The following is a 24,722-nucleotide window of genomic DNA, read 5'->3' on the forward strand; positions in this document are numbered from 1 at the left end:
CCACACATATCTGTAGTTCTGCATGTTTTTTCCTATCCGCTCATGTATCTGTCTTTCATGCAATGTGATTTTCAGTTCTGTATTTGGCTTCGTGCAGCCATGTGTATTGTCTAGAAGAATGTGCTCACCCTCATTTTTATTTCTTGTTACATTTTTCAAAATGTCTTCATGTTGTTTTAAAAATTCTAAGGTACTCTGGATGGCTGGGTGTATGTAGGTCAACACTACCACCATGAGAGCTGACTCTGGTCTTGGTCAGTGGACTGGACTGCCTTGTGCCTTTGTAGAAGAGTGGAATGGGCTGGTGTGTGTGTGTGTGTGTGTGAGAGAGAGAGAGAGAGAGAGAGAGAGAGAGAGAGAGAGAGAGAGAGAGAACAAGAGAGAGAGAACAAGAGGGGGGGAGAGGAAGTGAGAAAGAGAGAGCCTCTCTTTCGCTTGTCTACTTTCCTTCTCTTCTTGTCTTGACAGGGTCTGTATCCCAGGCTATCCTCAAACTCATGATGTAACAGAAGTGACTTAGAATTCCGCTCCCCCTGCCTTTCTCTCAGTGCTGCATTTACAGGTGCCACACTCAGTTCTATGTGGTGCTGCAGATTGAATCCAGGGCTTTGTGCAACCTAAGCAAGTGTGCTACTAACTGAGCCACTCTTGAGAAAGGCTTCTGAAGGCAAGGCATGGGTGTTTATCATTGCCCTGAAAGCTGGGGGGAGTGGGGAACTCGCTGAGTGCACACTAGCACACTGTTTGCCCTGCTCAGCTGCACACTAGGGTGCCCAGACAAGATTCCAAGTGGCTGCCAAGTGGGTGCCATCCCAGGCTGCCCCTCCTGTTTGCTATGGACCTGGGGAAGGATGGACTGTTTGCCTCCTCACTCCAGGAGAGGCTGGTCATGGGGTAATCTCCTTGGCCATCAGATGAATAGGTGAGCAAGGTGGTCAGGGGCTTCTCCCAGGGTCTGCCCCTTTTCCATACTTCTGAGAACCTTCAAGATCTGAGAAAAACTAAGTTCTGGAGGACGGGTATAGATTCAGTTTGACTCCATTGATGTCACATGGTTCTAGAGAGAATGAAGAACTTGCCCCCGTGTTTCAGTTCACTGTCCTGAGCATTTGGGGCCTGGTTCTCAGGAAGGTGGTGCATAAACTTGGGCTTTCTGTGAGTCCCTGCACCTAGCTTTCCTTCACCTTGAAGTACTGGGCAGAGCTCAGACAACAAGTGTCACATGTGGCTTCTCATCATGGGGACACCACACTGCTCCCTCTCACTCTGCCTCATTCCAAGCTGCTTTCAGAGGCCACCCTCCCCAGCTTCCTGGAAAATTTACTTGGCATTGTCTAGAATATAGTCCCCTCTTGTGCCTCTCCTCCTCAACTAGCTAGTGGCACTTCCCTTATATGTCCCCATAGATATTCATAAATACAGAGATAGGAGTCAGAGATGAGGAGGGAGCCACACAGAACTTTGCAGTACCCCTCACCCAAGAAACACCCTGGTATGGTAGGCCAGCCCTGTCATAGGATCAGAGAAGGGAACTAGAACTTTCACAAGGTTAGTGTTGCCTAAATAAATGTCACCAGCCTAGGAAGGGTTGGGAGACTGGTCAATACTATGTGTCAATAACGGATCAATCAGCACTTTCTCTCTTGTCTTGCAGATGCTGGCTGCCTCCACAGGGCCTGGGCTGGGTCCACAGTTGGGATTTGTGGACTCAGGGTGCTTTTTGTCCCACAGCTTGGTTGTGACATGGTCCCAGCATATTCTTGCTTTGTACTCTCTCTTGTCCCCTCCCTACCTATCATTTCTGGATGCACAGCTTTCTGCTGACTCATTGTACCTCACTTCATCATATTAAAGATTTTTTTTCAGTTGTTGAGTATGATGGCTAACTTGATCGTCAACTTGACACATTTGGGAAAGGAAACCTTAATTAAGGAATTGCCTCCTCCAGATTGCCCCGTGGGCATCTCCTTGGGCACTTTCTTGACTGTTATTTGATGTGGGAGGGCCTAGCACACTATGGACAGCACCATCCCTAGGGAAGTGGCCCTGGGCTACATCAAATACATAGCTGAATGCGAGTCTGGGAGCAAGGCAGTAAGCAGCCTCCCTCCACCGTTTCTGTTGCAGTTTCCTCCCTTGAGTTTCTTCCTTGGCTTCTGTAAATGATGGATTATAACCTCTTAGCTAAAGTAAACCCTTTCCTGCCCAAGTTTCTTTGGTCAGGATATTTATGGAAGCAACAGAAACATTATTAACATTGGGGTGAGGGGGCACAAAACCAGTAAAACCGATGAGCCACAGATTTCTAAGAGTTGATGCTTTGACTTGTCATATTTGACAATGTCTTCAGGTTTATAATGGTGGTATGAAGTTGTTTTATGAGTGATAAAATTCTGACAAAGGAGTCCATCTTCGGATGAGCCGAGTGGACCATCAAAAATGACACATGGATGATGTGGGAACCTAGGGTCTCCCTGAGCTCAGCTTCTTGGTCCCAGTGGCTACGACTGCTCCTCGGCTGCCCTGGAGAGAACATCAGGAGGTCCGTAGCTCAGCTTCTTTGGTGCCATCTTCAGCACAGCCTTGGGTGGAAGACATGGCTTCAGGGCCACAGAATTTACCCATGAGCTATTCTCACTGGAAGGGGCCAAGGCTAGAGGATAGAAGTTGAAGTGTGGATATTATTTCCCTCTGACTCCAGGGAACTCTGCTATTTTCCTGTGGGTGGGCTGTGGTTTGTCAGTGATGCCATCTGCCTGTTGTGTGTTTGACTTTGCTGTGTCCTCCTAGATTGGGGAAAAGAAAACTTAGGTGTGATCTCTATTTTGTTTTGTTTTTCAGGATTGGACTTACTTTTAATTAACGTCTCTGTGTGTGTCTGTGTAGGGGCATGTATGTGCACAGAGGCCAGAGCATTGGAGTTACAGGTGGTTGTGAGCCACCTTGACATGCATACCGGACACCAGACTCAGATCCTCTGCAAGATGACTGTGCTCACTCATCTGCTGAGTCATCTCTTCAGCCGGCGGAAACTGAGTTCCAATTCTGGTTCTGTCCTTGACTTGCTCAGGGTTTGTACAGCTCAGGCAAGGATGTCTGGAGCCAGTGGTGACCTACTTGTGTCCTTGTGCCTCAAGAGGTGTATGTTTACAGTGGAGTCAGGAGAGAGGCAGGGGCTTCAGGATCACCCCTAAACCTCTCAACAGCATCTCTAACATGCTATTGAGCACTTGGTCTCATCCAGTGATGGTTCTGTCTTAGAAGGATATAGACACTTTAGATGTGGAGCCTGGTGGGAGGAAGAAGGTCACTCCAGGATGCCTTGAGGTTTGATAACCAGACTCTCTTCTTCTTGACTATGGACACATGGCCCACTAGTCTCAGGCCCTGATCATCATGCCTTCCCTACAGTGATAGACTGTACTCCCTCAAACTATGAACCAGAATAAGTTCTTCTCCCTTAATTTGTGTCTTCTCAAGTATTTGGTTGCAACAATGAGTCTAATAATATGGGGAAATAAACTATCAATACAGTCACCTTTAGTAATTTATGCCTACACATGGATGTACTACTATTTTCCTATGATTTTTTGAGACTATGTCTTTTGGGATCATATGATGTAATCCATCAGATTATAATTGCTATAAATATATGTGGTATTTGGAGCCAGAATTAGATACAGAACTTTATAACTTAATAGTTCATTCCCCTTCCTCCTTCCATATATTTAATGGTTAGTTTTAATTGCCAACTTGATGTGATCTAGGATCACCTGGGAAGAGAATCTCAGTTGGGAGTGTCTGAGTCAGGTTGGTCTGTGGATATATCTGTGGAGGTTGTCTTGATTATGTTAATTGATGTGGGAAGACGCTGCCCACTGTGGGTGGCATCATTCTCTGGTTTTGGATCCCCCATTGCAGAAGAGTGGGAAGCATGAGCTGAGTTGTAAGCATACATGCATTCTTTTCTCTCTGTCTTGACTGTGGATTCATTGTTCCTGTTTAAGTTCCTGCCATTTTTACTTCTCTGTTGTGATGTGCTGTAATGTCTCTATACGGAAGCAAAACGGAAGCTTCACTGGCAGAATTGCTATGGGAAGGGCAAGATGGTGGGAGAGAATGGGAGAGTCTAAGTTACCCTGGCTAGTAGAGGTCTCCAATGTGGTCTAGCCACCACATGACATAGAAAAATGAACATGGAGGAAAAGACTGTGCATTTAGTTTATTGTCTGACAAGGATCAGCGTTACAGGCTACAGGAAACTGTCAGCACCCTGGACAGAACTTGCCCAGGCTGCTCTGCACCCACACTGACACTGAACTTCAGGCTTCATGCATTTTATGTCCCACCACCCACGGGGCCCCATCTTCTGCTCTGCCAGAACAGGCTGCTCTTTCTTCCGCTTTTGATGAGGCATTCACGAACCTCTTCTATGGTGGCTTCTTCTCACCCCTGGCTTTTTATGTGGCTGCATCCATTGCTCTCTAGGTCCCCAGTGTGACCACTCAAGTCATTCACAGCTATGACACTCACCTTGGAGCCCTGCTTGCTAGAACTTGCTGACTGGCACATGCATAACCAAAGGGATCAAGTGGAGTCACGTCCCATGTTTTCCCAAAACATTTCTCATTTCTTGCTTGAAATCCCTGTCCCTTAGCGTTGTCATTGGGCTTTTGTTTTTAGGTTTTTTTCCTGGCTTATTTTGAGATGGTTGTCTCTTGACTTGCCTAAATTTTTATTTTGATGCTATAGTTTGCACTGGGATTTCTTTCCTTTTATGATATCTTACCCTCATATCAACCTTCCACTCAAAGATCATTAAAAAACAACTCTTCCCGAGCTTCTTTAATATTTTTATAAAAAATCACAACAGCTTCTCTTTGTGATTAACCAAGAATTGATCATTTGCATTTGAAGCATGGGCTAGAGTCTGTTTTCCTCTGAATGGCTATCCATCACTCAGTGTGCGTGTGTGTGTGCGCGTGTGTGTGTGCGTGTGCGTGTGCGTGTGTATGTGTGTGTGCATGTGTGTGTGTGTGTGTATGTGTGTGTGTGTGTATGCACTTAGACTTAGCTTATTGTTGAATGTCTTTTATTTTCTGTTGCCCTTTCTCCTACTTAAATACAAACTGAAGAGGGCAGAAATCACCCAACTGTTCCCCTGTTATATTTTTATTGTTTCACTGGGAACATTTGCACAAAGTTCACTTCTAAAGTTCTACACTGGCAAGACTAAGATGCAGCTGTGAGAGCTGTCTGCTCTATTGTTGAGGATTCTGGCCTGGATAGAGGAGACGGTGTCGCCGTAAACATGAAGGTTAGTGTTTTGGCCCGGCTGTCTCTGGTAGCTTTCAGAGGACTGCTGAGCTTGCCAAATGTTCCATTTTCGTATTAGTGGAGCACTGAGGTCAGGATTTAGCTTCTCGAAATTGGGTTGTACCGAGTGGAATGCTAAGAAGCAATCTCTATTATAAAAAAAAAAAAAAAAACCAGCAAAAAATGGTACCTGGGTTCCAAAAGGGGATTAAATGGAATTACACAGAACTAAAATATTGCTAAATGAACAAATTGAGACAGTACTGCTCAAAAAAAAAAAAAAAAAAAAAAAAAAAAAAAAAAAAAGGCCAGGAAGGAAATTGAGAAGAGCTACATTTAAAATTAGACCTTGGAGTTAAAGTAACTAATTTCAGACATCTAAATATTGCTGTTTTTAATGGTGTGTCATTTCTCTTTCAAACAGAAATAGACACCATCTCAAGTTGAAGTGAGGATTTATGCACACGTGTGATCACGTGAGAATTAGAAACAGATTCTGTGGCCATTCTAAGACAGCATTTTTTTTTTTTTTTTCTGAAAAGCATATTGATTGGAAGACCTCAGGGGATTCTGAAAGCTCAGGGGTATCCTTAGGGATCACCTTGACTGTGGGAGCTCAAAAAGGAGTTCTGGCTTGTCTTGTGTCTGAAGATTTTTAAAGATAAAGTGCTGGGTGTATGACTGTGCTCTGGGAACCTGATGGGCCTCTGATAGAATGTTCGGTCTGCAATCTGTCACACTGGAGAAATGACTCAGGGGTACAAGCACCTACAGCTCTTGCAGAGGATACATTAGTTCCCAGAACTCATTGTTGGGCAGCTCACAGCCACCCATAACTATAGATCTTAGGGGTCTGATTGCTCCCTTTTGGCTTCTTGAGGGCACCTCCGCTCAAGTGTGTGCACGTCCCCCACCACACATGTACACATAACTAAAAATAAAACATACCTGAAAATATTTAACAGGTAAAACACATACTGAGACTTACATACTGATGTAAAAAGACAGCAGAGGGCTGAGGAAATGACTCAGCAGATAACATGTTTGCTGTGCAAACATGAGGACCTGAGTTCAAATCCTCAGCACTCCTTGAACAAAAGCCTGCCTTGGTTACACATGCCTATACCCCTTTGCTGTGTGTGTGTGTTGAGGTATACTGTGGAGACAGGAGGATTGCTAGGTCTTGCTGTCTGCCAGATTCAGTTCCGGATTCAGTGAGAGACTCTGAATCAAAGGGATAAGGTGGAAACTGACGGAGATGCATGCACGCAGATGTTTGCACATTCATATACATGTGGGCGCACACACACTAACTCATTACAAAAGACAACATTCCTCTGTGTCCCGAAAGCAAAGAAGGAGTTTGCTTTGAGCAGATTTCGATGGTGCGTGCTTCATTGTTTGGGCAGAGGCTTGGTTGGATGGCTATTACACAATAAATAGGAGCCTCGTTGCCATCCCAAACATCTGCTCCAGGTTTGCTTTTCCAGGTCAGGATGACTCATACTGTGCAGGCTTCCTGGTGCCTGAACTGTCAAAAAACCATTTTTCTTCCCCGTCTCCACAATGCATTGAATGGCAAACGTGAGGCTCGCCCGCGTGGTCCCTGTCCTAATTCGACAAGGACGTCTCCTGAAGCAGTTGCACTGAGGCCACGGTTATTTTTTAACTAGATGGTAGACATTACTTGTGAGGGTTATTCTGTTTGGGGAACTGGCTGGCTGTCTCTAAGGAGCCATTTTCCTCTTGTGCATTCAGCCCATCTCTTGTGCCTGTTTGTTTAGTTTTCTTTGTTCTGGCAGTATTTTCTCCCTCTTTATGTGGGAGTTGAGAAGTGTTCTTGGCTCCTTCAGGCCTTCCTCACTTGAAGCCGCCTTCAGCCCCTCTCCCAGTCATTACTCACTTACAGAGAGTCGCGGCATTGAGCTGTGGATGCTTTCAAGGCCTTCGGAGTTGCCGCCCTAGCCTGACACACCTGATTTGGACCTCCGCAGTCTCCTTGTCTGGACTCTCAGTTCTCCAGCCTTCACTGGATGAGACCTGTGTGTGGGATCCCTGCCCTGCTGGAGCCTATGAGTGTCCCTCATACGAGGGCACTCTCATCCCTTGATGAGGACGGTGCCTGGCATATCAAACTTCTCAACCAATACCGTTCTACATACCGGCCCTGCACACAGGATCACTCTTGTACCACAGGGTTCCTTTACTCTTCATGCCTCTGGGTTTTTGTAATTCAGCAGTTCCTCAGCTCTGAAGCCCACCAAAAATTAAAATTATTGTAGGAAATATACTAAACCTAGAGAATATGCTAGAACATGCTAGCTTAGCAGCAGAGGACTTTAGTGTTGGCCGTTTCTGCTGGTCATGGTGCAGACTGTGGGGAGGCCTGCTGATGCCGCTGTATTCATTTATATTTACTTTTTGAGACAGGGTCTCATGTATCCCAGGGTGGTCTCGAACTCGACATTTAGGTGAGGATGCCCTTGAACCTCTGATCCTCCTGTCCCCGCCTCCAGAGTGCTAGGATTATTGCTATGCACTAAGTGAGGTGCTCATGATAGAATCCAGGGCTTCAGAAGTGTTGGGCTAGCACTCTACTAACTGGGCTATATAGCCCCAGCTGGCTGTATTTAAAATTGTAGAAGCTGGGAGTCCGACAATGAGAATCATGTTTTCTCCGGTGACATTTGAACCCACTTCAGAAGGACCTCTGAGAGCTGTGGTGACTGGATAAGTTTGGTCCTGGTAATCTGTCCATGATAGGACACTGCTAAAGATATGACCGGCATAGCAAAAGAAAATGTTGGGGAGAGTTCATTTCAGGTGCTGATTTAAAAAAAAAAAATAAATTCTTAGTTAAATGCGGATAAAGGGAAAACAAAAGGTGGCATTGGTCACTGTATGACCACACTAGGGAAGAGATAGACTGTGGCAAAAGTTTTAAGATGACCTGCCTGTGCTCAGCTTAATTCTGCTTGTTGGGGAGAGACGCTTGGAGGGCCAATTTTCTATGCTAAAATAAGCAGGCAGTTATTTCCCCTGGACCTCTGAGTGTGGACTCTCTGAGTTACATAACTCTGACATGTAATAAAAATGATTCTCTCCCTGCCCTCAGGGAAGCCATCAGCCGTGTCTGCGAAGCTGTACCAGGTGCCAAAGGAGCCTTCAAGAAGAGAAAGGTACAGCCGTCCTCACTGTGTGTCTGTGACCTCCTTCATGTCTCTCAGGACCATACTCCGTGTCCCCACCCACATAACTGTCCACTGTGTTCTTACATGGCTGGGTCTTGTCATTCCTTAAGGTAAAGCAACCAGCTAAGGCTAAGGCACTGTCTCTCTCTGTGTCTCTCTCAAGCAGATGTTGTGGATAGCCACTGTGGCTTAAACCCTGGAGGCAGTGGTGACAGTTAACATCTGGTTAAGCATCCTTTGAATCCCACTACATACATGAATTCATGTACCCCTAACAGCTCATGTGTCAGTCACCCCGGTAGTATACGCTAGCAAATGCTTAACAGTTGGATCCCGGAGTTGTGAGAGAGAGGCAGGACAGTATTTGTAACGATGCTAGTTACTATGGCAGAAGTGCTTCCGTGTGGCTGACTCTGGCTATCAATACAAGGTCCCTTATCACTGTATTGTATTTTCCCCAAACAAGCAGATGGGACACAAAGAGCACAGGTTTACATAGCATGAAACCAGGTAGCAAGTGTTTACCATCTTTGCATACCATTTATGTAGTTGTGACTTTGTATAAACTAACTTGCAGTGATAGCTGTACTTAGTGGTCAGCTCATAGCATTTCTAAAGACGTGACCATTTGGCTTTCCCGAGCTGGCTCAGCTATGTCATTGGAAAGCCCCATGTTGTAGATGACAAAACTTGAAGCTCTGGGTTGAGAAGTCACAATGTAAATAGGAGCTGGGTTCATGGTCATGCCAGACCACCTGCTCCAGAGGCTGGACATTCAGCTATACTTCTAGAACATTCCATCCTGTATATGGCTGGATTAGGAGGGGGAAATATCTGGGGGCTGGAGAGATAGCTCAGCTGGTAAAGTGCTTGTTGAATGACATGAGTTTGCATCCCCAGTATCCATGTAAAATACCTGACATGGCGGCACATGCTACCAATATCCGTGTTGAAGAAACAGAGACAAGCTGATCCTGGGGGCTCACTGGCCAGCCAGGGCTGCAGAATTGATATACTCCAGGTTCCATGACTCTGTCTCCAAGTACAAGGTAGAGAGTTTTAGAGGAAGACACTTGATGACCTTTAGTCTCTACATGTATGCACACGTCTGTACCTGAACACACTCATACACACACATACACACACACACACACACGATATATTATCACAACAAAAACGAAGGAAACATTGAATTAAGCTATCTCTCTCATTAAGTATCTAAGAAATAAATAATTTAGCACCCACAATCATAACTTTTACCTAGAAGGGATTTGTGGGAAAGCCTACCGTATACAGCCTTATATCTGCCCCAGTCTGGGCTTTCAGATTCCAGATAGTTTTGTCTCCAGGTCACTTCTGTCTTCAGAACTAGGGACGTTCACAAACCTATAGGGCAACTGGGCCTGGGGCACAGAACTTGGCAGCTGACATTATGTGATCGCCGGTCCTTGGGAACCAAGTAAAGCCCTAGAATCTGGAATACAGAAAGCAAGGTGTCTCCCGGGAACAGCAAGGAGGACCACCATCTCTTGGAGGGAATGGTCCTAACAGGTCTGTGGTTCCCGTGTACTTCTCTTGGTGGGAAGAAACAGAGGTAATGGCTGCTTTCCAGGCAGGCTGTACCCTAGTTGCACTTGACTCTTGCACAGGGGAGATGAGTTCTCTAAAAGGCTCTTTTGAAGTGTTAAGTAAAAAAGAAGAAAATAAATTGGCAGGGCTACTAAAGGAAATAGCATCTTTCTGGGAGCAGAGAGCTGAGGTTTGGGTCGGCCAAACCAGGCCAACCCGGAGGTAAGTTCAGCAGGATGCATTCTTTTGAAGTAGAGGCTTTCCATTAAGCTTTGTCTTTTGAGTCAGGTCATTGGCTAGGCAGGCACCCTAAACTGCAAATCCATTCTGATTGGCTCATTAACTAGGCTACTCCCCACTGAGTGGTTGGTATACCAGGCCGGCTGGTGGTTGTCCTCTGATCAGAGGAACATCCTGTGGTCTGAGCTTCTGCAGAGGGGCGTGACCTTCCGTTTCCCAGCTCCACTTTAGACAGCTGTAGTTGCTTCGTTGTCTCTCCTAGTGGATTAAAGAACTGTGTGCCTGATTAGGAACTCTTTGGTATAGTGAGCAGAGGACATTGTAACTAAACGGGAAAGTGTGGGTTGGTCCTGGAGGACACAGGAGAGGGCATCAGCATGTGCCCAGGGACACAGGAAAAAGTGCCTGGCTAGACACTGGAGCTCTCTGACACACCCAGAAGGACTTTCTGACATGTGACAGAGACACCAGTCACAGCCAGCCTGTTTCTCCACCCTGCCCTGGCTCTGGACAGCCAGATTCTAATCAGACTGTCCAGGTAAGCCCTTAACAGAGAGCCACTTCTAGGGAGAATTCCCTTCAGGAGAGAGCCTCCTGACCCTCTGAGGGCGTTCCTATGCCTGGGAATTATTGCTTTCGCCTCCCCTAAAAGGAAGTCTGAGTCTTGGTGTACTTGAGACCAGGTTTTGGTGTCTGCAGAACTGTGATGTCCCTGCCTGTGTGGTTTCTGGAGGTTTACATCTAAGGGATCCATGAGACACCAGCATATGGTCAAGGTGGTTCCTTTACATTAGACCCTTTACAGTTTTATCACCCACATTCCTGAATGTGCATACTGGCATGGGTATCAATTTCCCCAGCTTCTCCACTTTACATCTGCCTGTCTTCTGGTGCCTTAGTGGGGAAGAAGGCAGTGAGAGTCTGGGGTTGGGGTATACTGGAATCTCAGCCTCCACCCTTTCAGACACAGAGTCTGGGTCAAAAGCTAACCTATTACCCTTGTTTTTCATAGCCTCCGAGTAAGATGCTGTCCAGCATCCTGGGGAAGAGCAACCTCCAGTTCGCAGGGATGAGCATCTCCCTGACCATCTCCACTGCCAGCCTGAATCTGCGCACTCCTGACTCCAAACAGGTGTGTGGGCGCCCAGGCTCCCCGAGTCCCAGGGTAGACATCCCAGGGGCTCCCGGCTCAGAGCTACTGAGCCCATGCAGAAATGTGCTTGGCCAAACCTTGAACTTGAGCCAAGTTGACAGTCTGTCCCACTGATGGATGAGTGGTTTTCTGGAATTGTGCTCTAAATGGTGGCTGTTTTGTTGGTGTGCTTGTAACCAAGAAATGGTGATGTCTGTGCAAACGCCCTGGCGTCTGCCCTTGTTTTATTGCCACACTTTATTGGTTTTATGGACCACATTTTAATCTTATCCTGCTTGAGGTAGACAGCGTGCTGTGGTTTAACAGGCAGGCCTTTTCTTCTTTTTAGCAACTTATGTTGGAGCCTCTTATAGTCCCTCCTGTCTCAGGGTTGATGAGCTGGCATACCTACAGCATAGTCAGGTGGAGACCCAGGCTGCACGACCACACTTATAAAGGCAAATTCCAGCTAGAATGGCTGCATTTCTGAATGATGACTGTTTTAGGTCAGTTTGTCTATCTATCTATCTATCTATCTATCTATCTATCTATCTATCTACCTACCTACCTACCTACCATTTATCCCCAAGGTGTAGAAACACATTATATCTAATGTAGGCATGAAAACCAAATCAGGGCTCTGTTGAGACATAACTGACCACAACTTCTCATTCTACCTTTTGTCTTCCAGGGACCCACAGATTCTCCTTTTCTATCAGTTTTTTAAGGGTTGGAGTAATCAGCTCTAGAGGTATGGATGGGAGATGTCTAGTCAGCCTAGCCTTGCTCAGGCTGTCTTAATTTGAGTCCCAGCTGCTCATGGAGGCTGGCCCACTAGTTTTTAGATAGCCATGCAAACTGGCCTCTGGCCTCTGTGGCACAAGGGCCATCATTTCCAGGGGCCCTCAGACTATACCTCTCCATCCTTCTTACTCATTCTCCACTTATGAAAGAGAAAGCCTGGTAAGCATAATGCTGGGACAGGCAGTCCTGAGGCCCTGTTCTGCCTCGGATCGTCCAGGTAGGGTCTGCTTAGGTGTCTAATTCTTACCCCTGCCATGTGTTGGGTGGGTCTAAGTACAGTTTTCCCAACAACCAGGGGGTGCAAGCTAGGTGATACAGGAACAGTCCACGACATAGGTAGAGCATATGGCTGTGCCTTTCATGTGTCCCGAGTTTAGGTCCCCAGTACAGCAAATAGAGAAAGTACGGGCCCTCGCCCTTCACCCAGGGAGCAGAAAAACTGCATCCTCTCCAGAGAGCTGAGGTCTGAGCAGAGGGCTGGGGCGAATCTCTTAGAGGGGAAACAAGTGCTGAGCAGAGCACTGGCTCAGACTTCTTATTCCTCTTTCTCCCTCTTGGGTACTTGGAGGGGTGAGAGGCAAGACAGTGACTGCACACCATTTGACTGTGCGTGTGGCTTATGTATGTGTGTGTGTGTCTGTGTATGTGTGTATGTGTGTGCATGTATAATGCGTGTGTATGTGTCTGAGGGGGTTGTATAATGTGTGCATATGTTGTGTGACATGTGTCTTTGTGGTGTACGTATGTGTGGTGTATAGTATGTGTGTGTTATGTTTATGATGTTTGTGTATGCAGTATGGTGTGTGTGTTATGTGTGTGCTGTTTGTGTGTGTGGTATAATGTGTGTGTTGTGTGATATATAGTGTGTGTGTTATATGTGTGTTGTTTGGTATAATAAGTATATATGTGTGAAGTGTATGGTACATGTTTGTAGTGTATGTGTGCTATGTGCTGTTTGTGTGTGTGGCATGGTGTGTGTGTGTAGTATGTAGTATGTGTGCATGGTGTTTGTGTGTGTCATGTGTGTGCTGCTTTTGTGTGTACTATGGTATACATCATGTGCATGTGTGTGAGTGTAAGCATGTGCGTGTGCAAACCAGATGATAACCTCAGCTGAAGACTGTCAGACACTGTCCACTTTGATTTTTGAAGCAGGATCTCTCATTGGTCTGGAGCTCACACGTCTACCAAGCCTGGCTGGCCTGTGGGCCCCTGAAGCCCTCCTTTCTTTACCTGCCCAGTTCTGGGATTAAAGACTCCAGTCCCAGTTCTTCACATCTTCCAGGGGAGTCAAACTCAGGTCCTCATGCATGTGTGCAAGCCATTTATCAACTGTGCCATCCCCTCAGACCTTGGAGGTGTTTTATGAGAAAAATTAAATACACAAAAAGTTAAACACACAAAAATCAATTCTGCAGCATTAGACACTTACTCTGGGCATGGCAGGGCACACTTGTAATCCAAGTAGTAAGGACAGGAAATCAGGAGAGTCAGAAGTTCAAGGCCAGCCTCAGTGACATGAGTTCCAGACCAGCCTGGGACTACAGGAAGCTGTTGAGTCCTTTACTCTGCCTCAACGTTTTGGTTGCTAGGTGCTCTGGTCAAGAGAGAGAGTGGGGCTGCAGGGGCAGGTGACGCGAAGGAGACAAGACAGGGTGTGATTCAGTCTCTTCTATTTTCTCAAGTCTCCCCTAAGTCTCTCTTATTGAAGGGAATTCTGAGGTATTTATATACACAAGCAGGAGAACACAGGTGAAAACACTTTACCACGTGCACCATACAGCTGAGGTCACTAAACAGCAAAACCAGCTATGTGGGATAAACAATATATTTATCAGAGTGTGCTTCAGCTGTTATAGGCTTTTGACAACCAAGTCTTTCATTAGGGTATATGGTTCCAGATGGCTGCAAAGTTGATCTAGCCGCTTTCTACTAAAGTCGGCTCCCTACAGGAAGCCCTGTCTCAACAGCCACCCCCAAGAAAACAAAACCCGGAACTCCTGGATTATGGCTGGGGATTCCGTTGACTTATCATTCCTTGGGGAGCTGCTTGCCCACCAGTAGCCAGATTCTAGGGCAGCTATCATCAGCTCTGTCACCTCCCAGTAGCCTCGAAGCTCCGTATTCTAAAACCTCAGGTTTCTCTAGATCGAGCGAGGTTTTGCAAATGTCAACATGCAAAGTCAGCATTTTAAAGTATTTAAAATTTTATCCTATAATGATTACATTATATTTACAGGAGCATGTACTCTATCTGATGCCTTCTGACTGTCTTCTGGGGACAAGGACAAAGGACACTGCTCAGAGATAAGCCTGGCTGTGTCGGGATGGAGCTGGGAGCTCTTTTCCACACAGAAACTCTTCTTCAATGTCGTTACATTGTCTTTAAAAAGATAAAAATAGCACAGGGGACTTACGTAGCTTTTAGAATTTAGGGCAGCTCTTAATTCACTCTGCGTCTACTAAGTTCCACAGATGCTACAGCTTATAAACCTGATGGAAAATTTCCGTTTTAAGATGAATGTGGAAGAACCCCTGGTCTTTAAGTCGGTGGATCATAAAAGGGTTTTAATTCTTTTGTGCTGGCCTGATTCATACATATGTAATATGAATGGGACCCAGCAGAACAGGCCATGCTTCCCCATCCTGGTTCTGCTGTTTGGGGATGTAGAAATACAGTTTGTTTGTTCTCTCTCTCTCTCTCTCTCTCTCTCTCTCTCTCTCTCTCTCTCTCTCTCCTCTCTCTCTGTCTCTCTCTTTCTGTGTCTCTCTCCTCTCTCTGTCTCTCTCTGTCTCTCTCTCTGTCTCTGTCTCTCTCTCTCTCTCTCTCTCTCTCTCTCTCTCTCCCTCTCTCTCTCTGTGTGTGTGTGTACCAATTTGTCTTAGTCAGGGTTTGCATTCCTGCACAAACATCACAACCAAGAAGCAAGTCGGGGAGGAGAGGGTTTGTTCAGCTTACACTTCCACATTGCTGTTCATCACCAAAGGAAGTCAGGACAGGAACTCACACAAGGCAGGAACTTGGAGGCAGGAGCTGATGCAGAGGCCATGGAAGGATGTTACTTACTGCCTTGCTTCCCCTGGTTTGCTCAGCTTGCTTTCTTATAGAACTCAGGACCACCAGCCCAGGGTTGGCACCACCCACAATGGGCCCTCCCACCCTTGATCACTAATTGAGAAAATGCCTTACAGCTGGATCTCATGGAGGCATTTCCTCAAGGGAGGCTCCTTTCTCTGCAATAACTCCAGCTTGTGTCAAGTTGACACATAAAACCATTCAGTACTGTGTGTGTGTGTGTGTGTGTGTGTGTGTGTGTGTGTGTGTGTTATATGTTTCTGTGGAGGACATGTACATATGTGTGCATATGTGTGAAGACCATAGGCCAACATGCATTGTCTTTCATCAGGCAGTGTCTTCAGGTTGGTCCCTTTATCTCTAGTACTGAAATTATAGCCACTGCACTGAGTTCTTTTCCATGTGGGTTGTAGAGATTGAACTCAGGTCAACTACCTGTAAGTTGGGTTTGGGGGATTGAACTCAGGTCCCACTACTTGTAAGGTAAGCACTTTACCACCTGAGAGATCTCTCCAAGCTTACTTTTTTCCTCTGGGCAAAGTCTTGGCCTCAGGTTGGAGCCTAGATTTCCCAGACCTGAAGTTATTACACTTATTACTTTGAACAAGCCCCTTGGCCCCTCTGGCCTCATATTCTGTGCCTATAAAATGGGATTCCCAGGGTTCTCACTCCTCAGCTGCTGGGAGGCTTAAGGAAGCATTCTGGTCAACCAGAGAGATGTCAGCCCTCAGGGTGTGCATGTGAGGGCAGGTGAGCTACTGCCTCTGTGCTTTGCAGTTGTCACTTTCTTTGGGGGGGCAGTTTTCAGGAAATCTTGTGACCTGTGTTGTCTGCCAACAAGGAAGACCCTGTGGGATGTGGCAAGGCACTAACAGCTTGTCTCCCTTCTTGTCTCCACTCTGACAGATCATAGCGAACCATCATATGCGGTCCATCTCCTTCGCTTCAGGGGGAGACCCGGTGAGTGGCCTTTGGTTTGTTTCTCTTGCTCTTGCTGGGAATTTCTGAGAAGAAACCTCTGCTCCAAAGATGTGCCCTTGAAGCCATGACACAAAAGTGTTTTGTGCTGATTTTAATGAAACCCCAGTGAACTATTCTAAGAACAGTCCAGCTGTTTTAACATCAGTAAAACTTCAGTCTGGGTTGAACTCCATTTCTGATAAAGTGTACATGCTTGGAAACAATTGTGGTGCCCCAAGAAAAACGAGTTTTTTACCTAATGGGGGAAAATTTTTTTTTTGAAGAAAATGATGGTCTGTAAGACAGAATATTCATCAATAAAACTTTTCAGCTAGTCATAACCTCTGAAGCTGTGACGCCAGCTGTTTATCCCTCTTGGTTTCAGAATTTCTTCCCCCTCCCTTTCCTCTTTCTGTATTAGAGACTGAGGTCAGCAGTGCTGAGCAGTCACTCCACTATCAAGCTATGGCTTGGCTGTCACTTTAGTTGTTATTTGGTGTTGGGAGTGTGGTAACCTGTGACCACCGTCTACTGTTACTTTTCAGTCACAAGTGGTCAGAAGATCTGCAAGCATGGCCTCCTTGAGAGGTAGCAATAGCTCTCGTATGCCTAACCCATCTTGCCCTGCTTGCCTTCCTTGGCTGTGTCCCTGCTGCATTTTCAAAACCACCCCAAAGACAAACAAATAATACAAAGGGAGCAAGAAACTGAGAGCGGAGGAAAGGTGCAGACTTGACTCTTTCCAGCAGCGATAGGAGAAAGGCTCTTCTCTGATGCTCTCAGATTAACTTTCAGTTCTGGGAAAAGTTTTCAGCATTTAGGAACAAAAAAATATTAAAAGCCCTCTCTATTCATATATAGTCTAGGTTCCAAAATCCGGGAATCCTGCCACCAAAGAAATGCTGTTGTACGTGTTGGCAGTCAAAGCAAAGGAGCTGGCACCACCTGTACCAGTTAGCAATCAAGACAACCCCGAACAGACATTCCTGTAGGCCAACCTGGTCTAGGTGCCTTCTTAATTGAGACTCTCTACTCAGGTGGCTCAAGATTGTATCAAGTTTGACAGTTAAAATTAACCAGCACACCATCAGGTCACCCGGGAATCCGTCCATGGTTTAGATCAGAGCCCTGGTGATCTAATTGTCTGCCAGGGATGGGGTCCACCTGTTGGGACCATGCCTGCCTCACAGGAGCAGTCCTGGAGGAACTGTTTAGACCCCAGGCACAGCAGCACCCTTGTGAGCTTATAACTTACATTCCCCTGGCCTGGGTCCCGCACCCAGACAGAGACCTTCACCAGCATTCCCTCATCTCTGGCTCATAGAAGTTTTCGGTAGTGACTGGTGGGCAGTGCAAAGGTGCAATCACAGTGTCTTAAACATTGGTGGTCACCCAGTTCTCATTTGCATAAATAGCTCCCCTTTCTGGAAATTCTGTGAAAGCAATGCTTAGTGATGGCATGAGCAGAGGTACACATAGTGAGGTCTTGGAAAACAAATACATCATCTTTGGTTAAAATGCTCTATTTTTCTGACTATAAACCCTTTCATTTTTTCCCCCATGATTTCTTCTGGAAACAAAAAGGAGAGGAATAAATGTCTACCTGGGTGTGGTCACGCATGCCTTTGATCCCAGCATCAGGAGCACAGGACCGCTTTGAAATTCAGGCCAGTGGTTAGCCTCATCTACATAGTAAAAAAAAAAATGACTTTAAAAAAAAAAAATAAAAGAACTGACAACATCTGGTGACATTTGAAGTGATCTATAATAGCTTACATTTTCTGAGATTTCTTTTTTCCTCATCCAAAAACAATTGAGGTTCAGGTATAATGAGCCCCGTCCCAGCATGCAGGAGCTGAGGCAGGAGTATTGTGAGCTTCAGACTAGCCTGGGCTAGAGAGTGAGACCTTGTCTTAAAAGACAAAGCGAAACCATTCCGGGCTCCTACCTGTCTTTCTAGGTGGGCAGCGTTGCTTTGTGCCTCATCAGTCCATCCAGTAGGCAACAGATAAAAATGACAAAGGACAGCCAAGCGAGACTTGAAAATACTGTTAATCCATCTTCCTCCAAAAAGAAACAGGTAGCAATGATAACAGACCCTGGTTCCCAGTGTTGAGAGATGACCAGGCTTGGAGAGGTGGCTCAGTAAAGCGCTGGACCCAGTGAAAAGATGTTCCCTTGTAACTGGGCACTGGGGAGGCCAATTTCGGGGGTGGAGGATCTCAGCTGGCTTAAGTAGTGAGCCCCAGGTTTCAGCAAGAGACTGACCCTGTCTCAAGGCTTGAAGAATGACCCCTTAGGTTGTGCCCCCCACCCCCACCCCATTCCCTGCATGCATACCCAAGATCCCCAAGAGGATGCCACGACCAGTCTCAAGGTCTTGGGGGCTGAGAATAGGGATGCAGTAACCACAGAATAAGATCCACACAGCCTCTTCTCTGGAACTTAGTGTGACCATTGTAGAACTGGGGGGTGGGGGGCAAGAACACTGTTCTGAATCTCGATACACTAGGCATCAATGTCACATAAAGATCAAGATCTGCGACAGAACATCTATGTCCTAGCTTGGCCATGGGCCATCTGAGAGAAGGATATTATATCTTCCTGGGCCTTCCCTCCCCAGCCACACAGTATAGTGCTTTAGACTGGAGAAGGGACCATCCCCCTTTAAAAAATAAAAAAATAAAAAAAAAGACTTCTTTGTGCGAACCACTAGAGCTGACTGGAGTTAATTTTGCTCTCTGACTATGTACAAAAATCAAACAATAAGACTCCTGCTGTTTGTATGTTTTTCTTGAACTCTAACCCCTCCATCAAATTTGGAAGATACAGATGAAGACTGGAAAGCTGATGGCACGCAGTTCTGTCATTGTACCACAAAGACAGTTTGTGGTAACTAAATGTGCCCCCTCCTGCCCTGCCATGCGTCTCCGAGCTGCCTGCCAGGGTGTCAAGCATTTCTTTTCATGGTGGCTCTGCTACCATGGCACCCAGGTGATTCAATTCTTCTGCTAATTTTTCCTGTTCAGATGTGCATCCTTAGGCACAAAAGTGACAGCAATTTGGGTCAATTAGGGCAAAAGCATCAGCTCTCTGCTTCTTGAAAAATCCCAGCTCCTACCATGTGGGAAAGCTGGCTGCAAATCTTAATCCTGACCCGGAAACTGCACCCAAAGCTAACTCAAGGGTGGATGATCCTGGGTTCTCAGCTGGTTTTCAAAGGCCACAGAAAGGTAAGCACAGTGCTAGAGGCACACTGCAGGGCTTCGAGGCTCCAGGACTTCCGTCTGCTGGCTAAGATGTTTGTGAGGCATCTTGGACAGTTATGACTCTCGCATCCCATGAGTCTAGGAGGAGAGTAAAGAATCATAAACTACAATCCATATTTTTGCTAAGAGTTTTAATTCCTCAGAAGATGCTCCTGCATGGACGTGAATGGAGGCCATTTTTACAGTCTTCCTGTTCTTTCTCTAGTCAGTCTGTGGAATATTAAAGACCAGGAAATGTACTCTGCTCAGAGGAGCCGCAGAGACAAGGCTTCTTTTGTCTCCTCCACTGCAAAGTCTTCCTGCCTCTGTTTTCCTGCGGACTTGGAGAGTACCATGCCCACCCATCCCTCCCCTCCACACTCCTGGCAGGGTTTTCTGGATCTCTGTTAGGAGGGAAGAGGACATTTCCTTCTGGATGAAACAGTATGGGCCAGCACAAACCACTGCGAGTCTGACATAAGGAGCAGTAGGTGAGCTTGAGGTCCTATAGAGCATAAGATTTGGAAAATAACTACAAACAGGCTGACCTTTCAAGTTGCCCTCTGTGGGGTGGTACATGTGCTGGTGGGGTTTTAGTCATCAACTTGTCCCCACCTACAATCACTTGGGAAGAGAGTTTCAGTTGGGAAATTGCCTGTGGGGTAGGAGGAGCCAGACCACTGTGGGCGGCAGCAGTCTTTAGGCAGGGTTCCTGACCGGCATGAGAGAGGAGAAATCAAGCAGAACAGAAGGAAGCAAGCAAGGAACCCTGCATTGATTTTTTTTTTTCTCTCTCTGCTGTTGACTATGAACGTGAAGCTTTGAGGTTCTGCCTTGACTTCCCCACATTAAGGAGCTGTAACCTGGAAGTGTGAGCTGTAGAAACTCTTTCTTCCCTAAATTGCTTTTACGTCATGGTGTTAGACACAGCAAACAGAAGTGGACCAAGAGAAGTTTCTGTTTGGTTGGCAGAGGGAGGAACTGGGGACGGAGCACAGTACCTTGTGCTTGGTTGTAAGCGCTCTGTGACGGTACAATACCCCAACTTGAACAGCCCTTGAGGATCAAGCCACCCCAGAAACCTGAAGGCTTTTTTTTTTAAATTTTTGCTCTGAATGTTCAAAAATATCAACATTGTAGAGAGGTTTCTCTGGCTTTAAGAATTAGGAAAATGGAGCTTGAGAGATGGCTCAGTGGTTAAGAGCACTGACTGCTCTTCCATAGGACCCAAGTTTGGTTTCAAGTACCTACTAAGGTGGCTCACAACAGCCTATAACTCCAGTGCCAGGGACCCAGCACCTCTGGCCTTCATAGGCACCTGCACTCATGTATACATATCCCCCTCCTCTGCCCCTCCCACACAATTAAAATACTAAAAACAATAATACTTTAAAAAGGAAAAAACAAAAAAAACAAAAAAAAAAAAAAACAAAAAAACCAGCCAGGTCCCTGGCTACTTGCTCAGAAGTGAGTGTATTCAGGCTGTCTCTGCTGGCCATCAGGGCCTCAGAAGGCTGGAGGAAACTCATTTCACACTGAGGGGTGAGACTTCTATAGAAAGCCAGTGGGATTTTGTTGTTTGTTTGTTTGACAGTTACAGTGTTTTAAATCAGCATGCACTATTGTTTAACATAATGAGGTTTATTGAGACTGTTTCATGTGTGTGTATATGACATGTGAGTTTCACGTGTATATATGACATACTTCGATCATATATGCATGTTTGCTCTCCTCCCAGCCCCCCTTTTCCTGGTAGCCTGCTTCTACCTGCATATCTTTCTTTCTGACTCTTATTCACCTCACTTAACAGACTGACTCCTGATTTCATCTGTTTTCCCGGAAATGAGATAAGTTCATTCTTTATATCGGTATAGAACTCCACTGTGTAGCTACGTCACACTTTCTCTGTCCCCTCATCTGCTGAAGGACAAGTAGGCTATATCTGTATCTCGCCTATGATGAATATCCTGTCTTTGAACACCTACCCTAGTATTTTTCCCAACAATTACTTCTCAAAGTATAGACTCCAAGCCCACAGCTACTGGAATTTCTCAGCAACCTCGTTTGGAGCTCCAGTGGAAAACTGGGGTACAGCCCAACTATCTGTCTTAAACCTTCAGGGGATCCTCACAAGAACTCAAATTTGAGGACGGCTTGCATGCACATCACTGACAGCCATGCTTCTTGGCTCACATTGAGCTTTTAAAAGGTCTCAAATCCAAACCAGCCAAGTCGGATGAACCAATGGGATTCGAGCACCAGTTTTTGAAAGTCTTTGCGGAAAGCCAACACGGGGAGGTCAGGTGCTTGTCACCCTGGCTGCTCTGAGTGTGGTCACAGACTGCATCGTGCCCCCAGGAGAGCTGGGTAGTACCACTTAGACACAGTTGGTCTTGATTTCTCAAGCTCTGCCCAGCCTGCACTCAGGTCTCGGAGGATTTCCAACCACAACCAAATGTCAGGACTTGTCTCAAACCACGTCTATCTTGGACCAATTTTGTCTGCAGTATTTGGCCCCTCCCTCCCTCTCCTTCCCTTCCTTTTTCTCCCAGTGCTGGGGAAGCTCAGGGCCTTCCCACACTAGGAAAATGCTGGTCCGTGAACTTTCTTCCTTCCAACTGATTCTGGGCGGTGTGATGGATGAATGGATTCTCAGCACGCTGGGCTCTGCGTCCCTCTGGCCGTCCCTCTGGCTATGATGAGTGATCCAAGCAGTTCTTTTTCCTTCCACAGGACACAACAGACTATGTTGCCTATGTTGCTAAGGACCCTGTCAATCGCAGAGGTAAGCAATGCCTGACCCATTTAATCACTCACCCGTGTGAAGCCAGGCTTAATACCGTGAACCAGATGTTCCTAATTATCTCAGCTCGTTTAGCGAATGAGCAGGCATCACGTGACACGGTTAAGGCTAATTGAGGCCTGCAAGAGTAGCTTGTCACCTGGCTGAGAGAGAACCTACTGGATGCTGAGTGCCACAGTCACACCTGCGTCAGGATGGCCGTGGTTTGCTATACCTGGCACACGGCACCTCTCTCACCCTGTGCTCTGAGAGTGGCCTCAGTTGTGCCTGGGAAACACCACACCTGCCCATCCTCCTGACCAGCTTCACCCAGTGTGTGTACACTGTCCTGTCTCTCGATCTAGGGCCCATCATCTAAGCTCAGGGTGTGCTGTCTTTTTATACTCTGTTTGAGCTTCTGGGACCCCAGACACAGGCTGAGGAGGTGGGGTATCTCTTATAAAACAAGAGTGGATAATAATACACTAGAGGAGGTGGGCTCAGGGTAACCACCCTTGAACTCTAGATAGCTCCAGATGCCCACCACAGCTACAAGAGAAATGTCATTGACAAGACCCAGTGGAGTTTGTCACCATGCAGAGTGGCACTGCCCTACACAGTAGCCTGGTTCCTTCCTTCCTCCTGGCCTTTGTCCTCTATGCCAGCTGCTGTTCTTTTCACTTTGCTTACATACTCACAGACATATTTTCTCCATCTTGTAGAACAAACACTCAATACATATGATATCTAAGACTGTTTTGCCACCCTCCTCCCAGACCTGTACCTTGGGTATGTGTTCAACACAACCCATAAGGGCATATTAACATAGGATGGGGGCTCTCCCTTGGCTGTAGAGGCTTCAGCAAATGAAACCTTGTGTGACAGTTAATACTAATTGTCAGATCGACAACACCTAGAACCACCTAGTAGATGAACTTCTGTTCTGCTTGTGAGGTGAGGGAGATTCTAGATTGGATCAATTGAAGTGGAAAGACCCAGCCTAGCTAAAGGGGGCACCCTCCATGTGCTGGGGTCCTGAAGTAAATAAAAAGGAGAAAGCCAGCTGAGCCCCAGCCTTCACCACGCTCTGCTTCCTGGCTATCTATGCAATGTTACAGCTGCCTCAGGCTCCCTACAGCATGGCCTCCCTGCTGTGATGCACTGTACTCCCAAACTGTGAGCCCAAATAAGTCCTGCCTGCCTTGAGTTGTTTTTGTCACGTGTTTTATCACAGTGATAGGCAGTAAGTGTGTGACCTGTGACCAGAGGCTCTTGCAGAGCAAGGGAATAGACACTTAATATGCTGAATATGTCTTTGCAAACTGCTTCTGACTTAGCTGTAAATGTTTGCACTGCCAGCCAGTTCTGGGTCAAGAACACAGAACTGACATCCTATCAGTGATGTTTTGGAGTTGAAGAGACAAGTTGTTACAGGGAGTCTGGAGGGTCTGGCTTTGTTCTTCCTGTTCTTCCCCACGCAAACTGAAGCTTCAACTATCAGAGTCTTCTTTAGGGTGATGGGGAGAGAAGAGAGTTCTTGTAGACAATGCAGCACAGGTTCCTAGTCTAGAACAGCACCTAGTCTCCCTGAACAGAGCTGGGACAATTAGATAGTTGTGTAATTGTGTGTGTGTGTGCGCGCACGCACCTGAAGATGCACATGTGTGTATGTGCAGATGCAGGTGTGTAAGTGTGTGTGTGTGTGTATGTGTGTGTGTGTGTGTGCAGTGCAGATGTACATATGTGAGTGTGTATATGTGCAGGTTCAGGTGTGTGTGTGTGTGTGTGTGTGTGTGTGTGTGCAAGTACACGTTTGTGAGTGTGCATGTGGAGACCAGAGGACCACATAGGGTTTCATCCCCTAGATACTTTCCACCTTGTTTTTTGAGGTAGAGTCTCACTGGCCTGGAATTCTTCAAATAGGCTAGGCTAATTGGCCAGTGGGGCCAGGGGTTAGCCTCCTCTGTCTTCCCAGGGCTGAGATGGCAAACTTGTCCAGAGACACCTGTTTTTGTTGTTTGTTTGTTTTAAAGCCTTGGTCTGAGGAATCAAACTCAGTTCCTTGTGCTTCTGAGGCTTTAAACAGTAAGACATCTGAGGAGAGAAGAGAAGGGGTGGTGCTGGCCCTAGGATGCCTTGCTAGCATTATAGCCTGTCTTCTCTGGTGACCGTACATAGCCAGTGTTGATCCCAGGTGAACAGGGTCATACCTGTGACAGTCAGGACTGCTGCTCAGAGCACTTGAGCAGAAGTCCTTGCTGCAGGCTCGCAGGCTGCAGGTCAGTGTCTGAGGTAGCAAACATGGATGAAGGTGTTTAAAGCAACAAGGACATGTCGCCTCACAGATTTGGAGAATGGATACCCAGTTTATGGTGTCAGCAGGGCCATGTGGGCTCTCTCTAGG

The 24,722-nt window shown here is 46.5% G+C and overlaps 1 protein-coding gene across 2 annotated transcripts in view; it reads left to right on the forward strand.

The window, feature by feature from the left end:
• Positions 1-24,722, forward strand: part of Shc3 (SHC adaptor protein 3) — a 125,277-nt gene that overhangs the window by 65,315 nt on the left and 35,240 nt on the right. For both annotated transcript variants that reach the window (XM_034510186.2, XM_076939038.1), the window contains exons 3-6: positions 8,432-8,495; positions 11,329-11,448; positions 16,235-16,288; positions 22,270-22,321. In XM_034510186.2, coding sequence (XP_034366077.1) covers positions 8,432-8,495; positions 11,329-11,448; positions 16,235-16,288; positions 22,270-22,321 — 290 coding nt within the window. The remainder of the gene's footprint in view (positions 1-8,431; positions 8,496-11,328; positions 11,449-16,234; positions 16,289-22,269; positions 22,322-24,722) is intronic.

The sequence above is a fragment of the Arvicanthis niloticus genome, chromosome 8, assembly GCF_011762505.2.
Source record: "Arvicanthis niloticus isolate mArvNil1 chromosome 8, mArvNil1.pat.X, whole genome shotgun sequence".
Lineage (NCBI taxonomy): Eukaryota > Metazoa > Chordata > Mammalia > Rodentia > Muridae > Arvicanthis > Arvicanthis niloticus.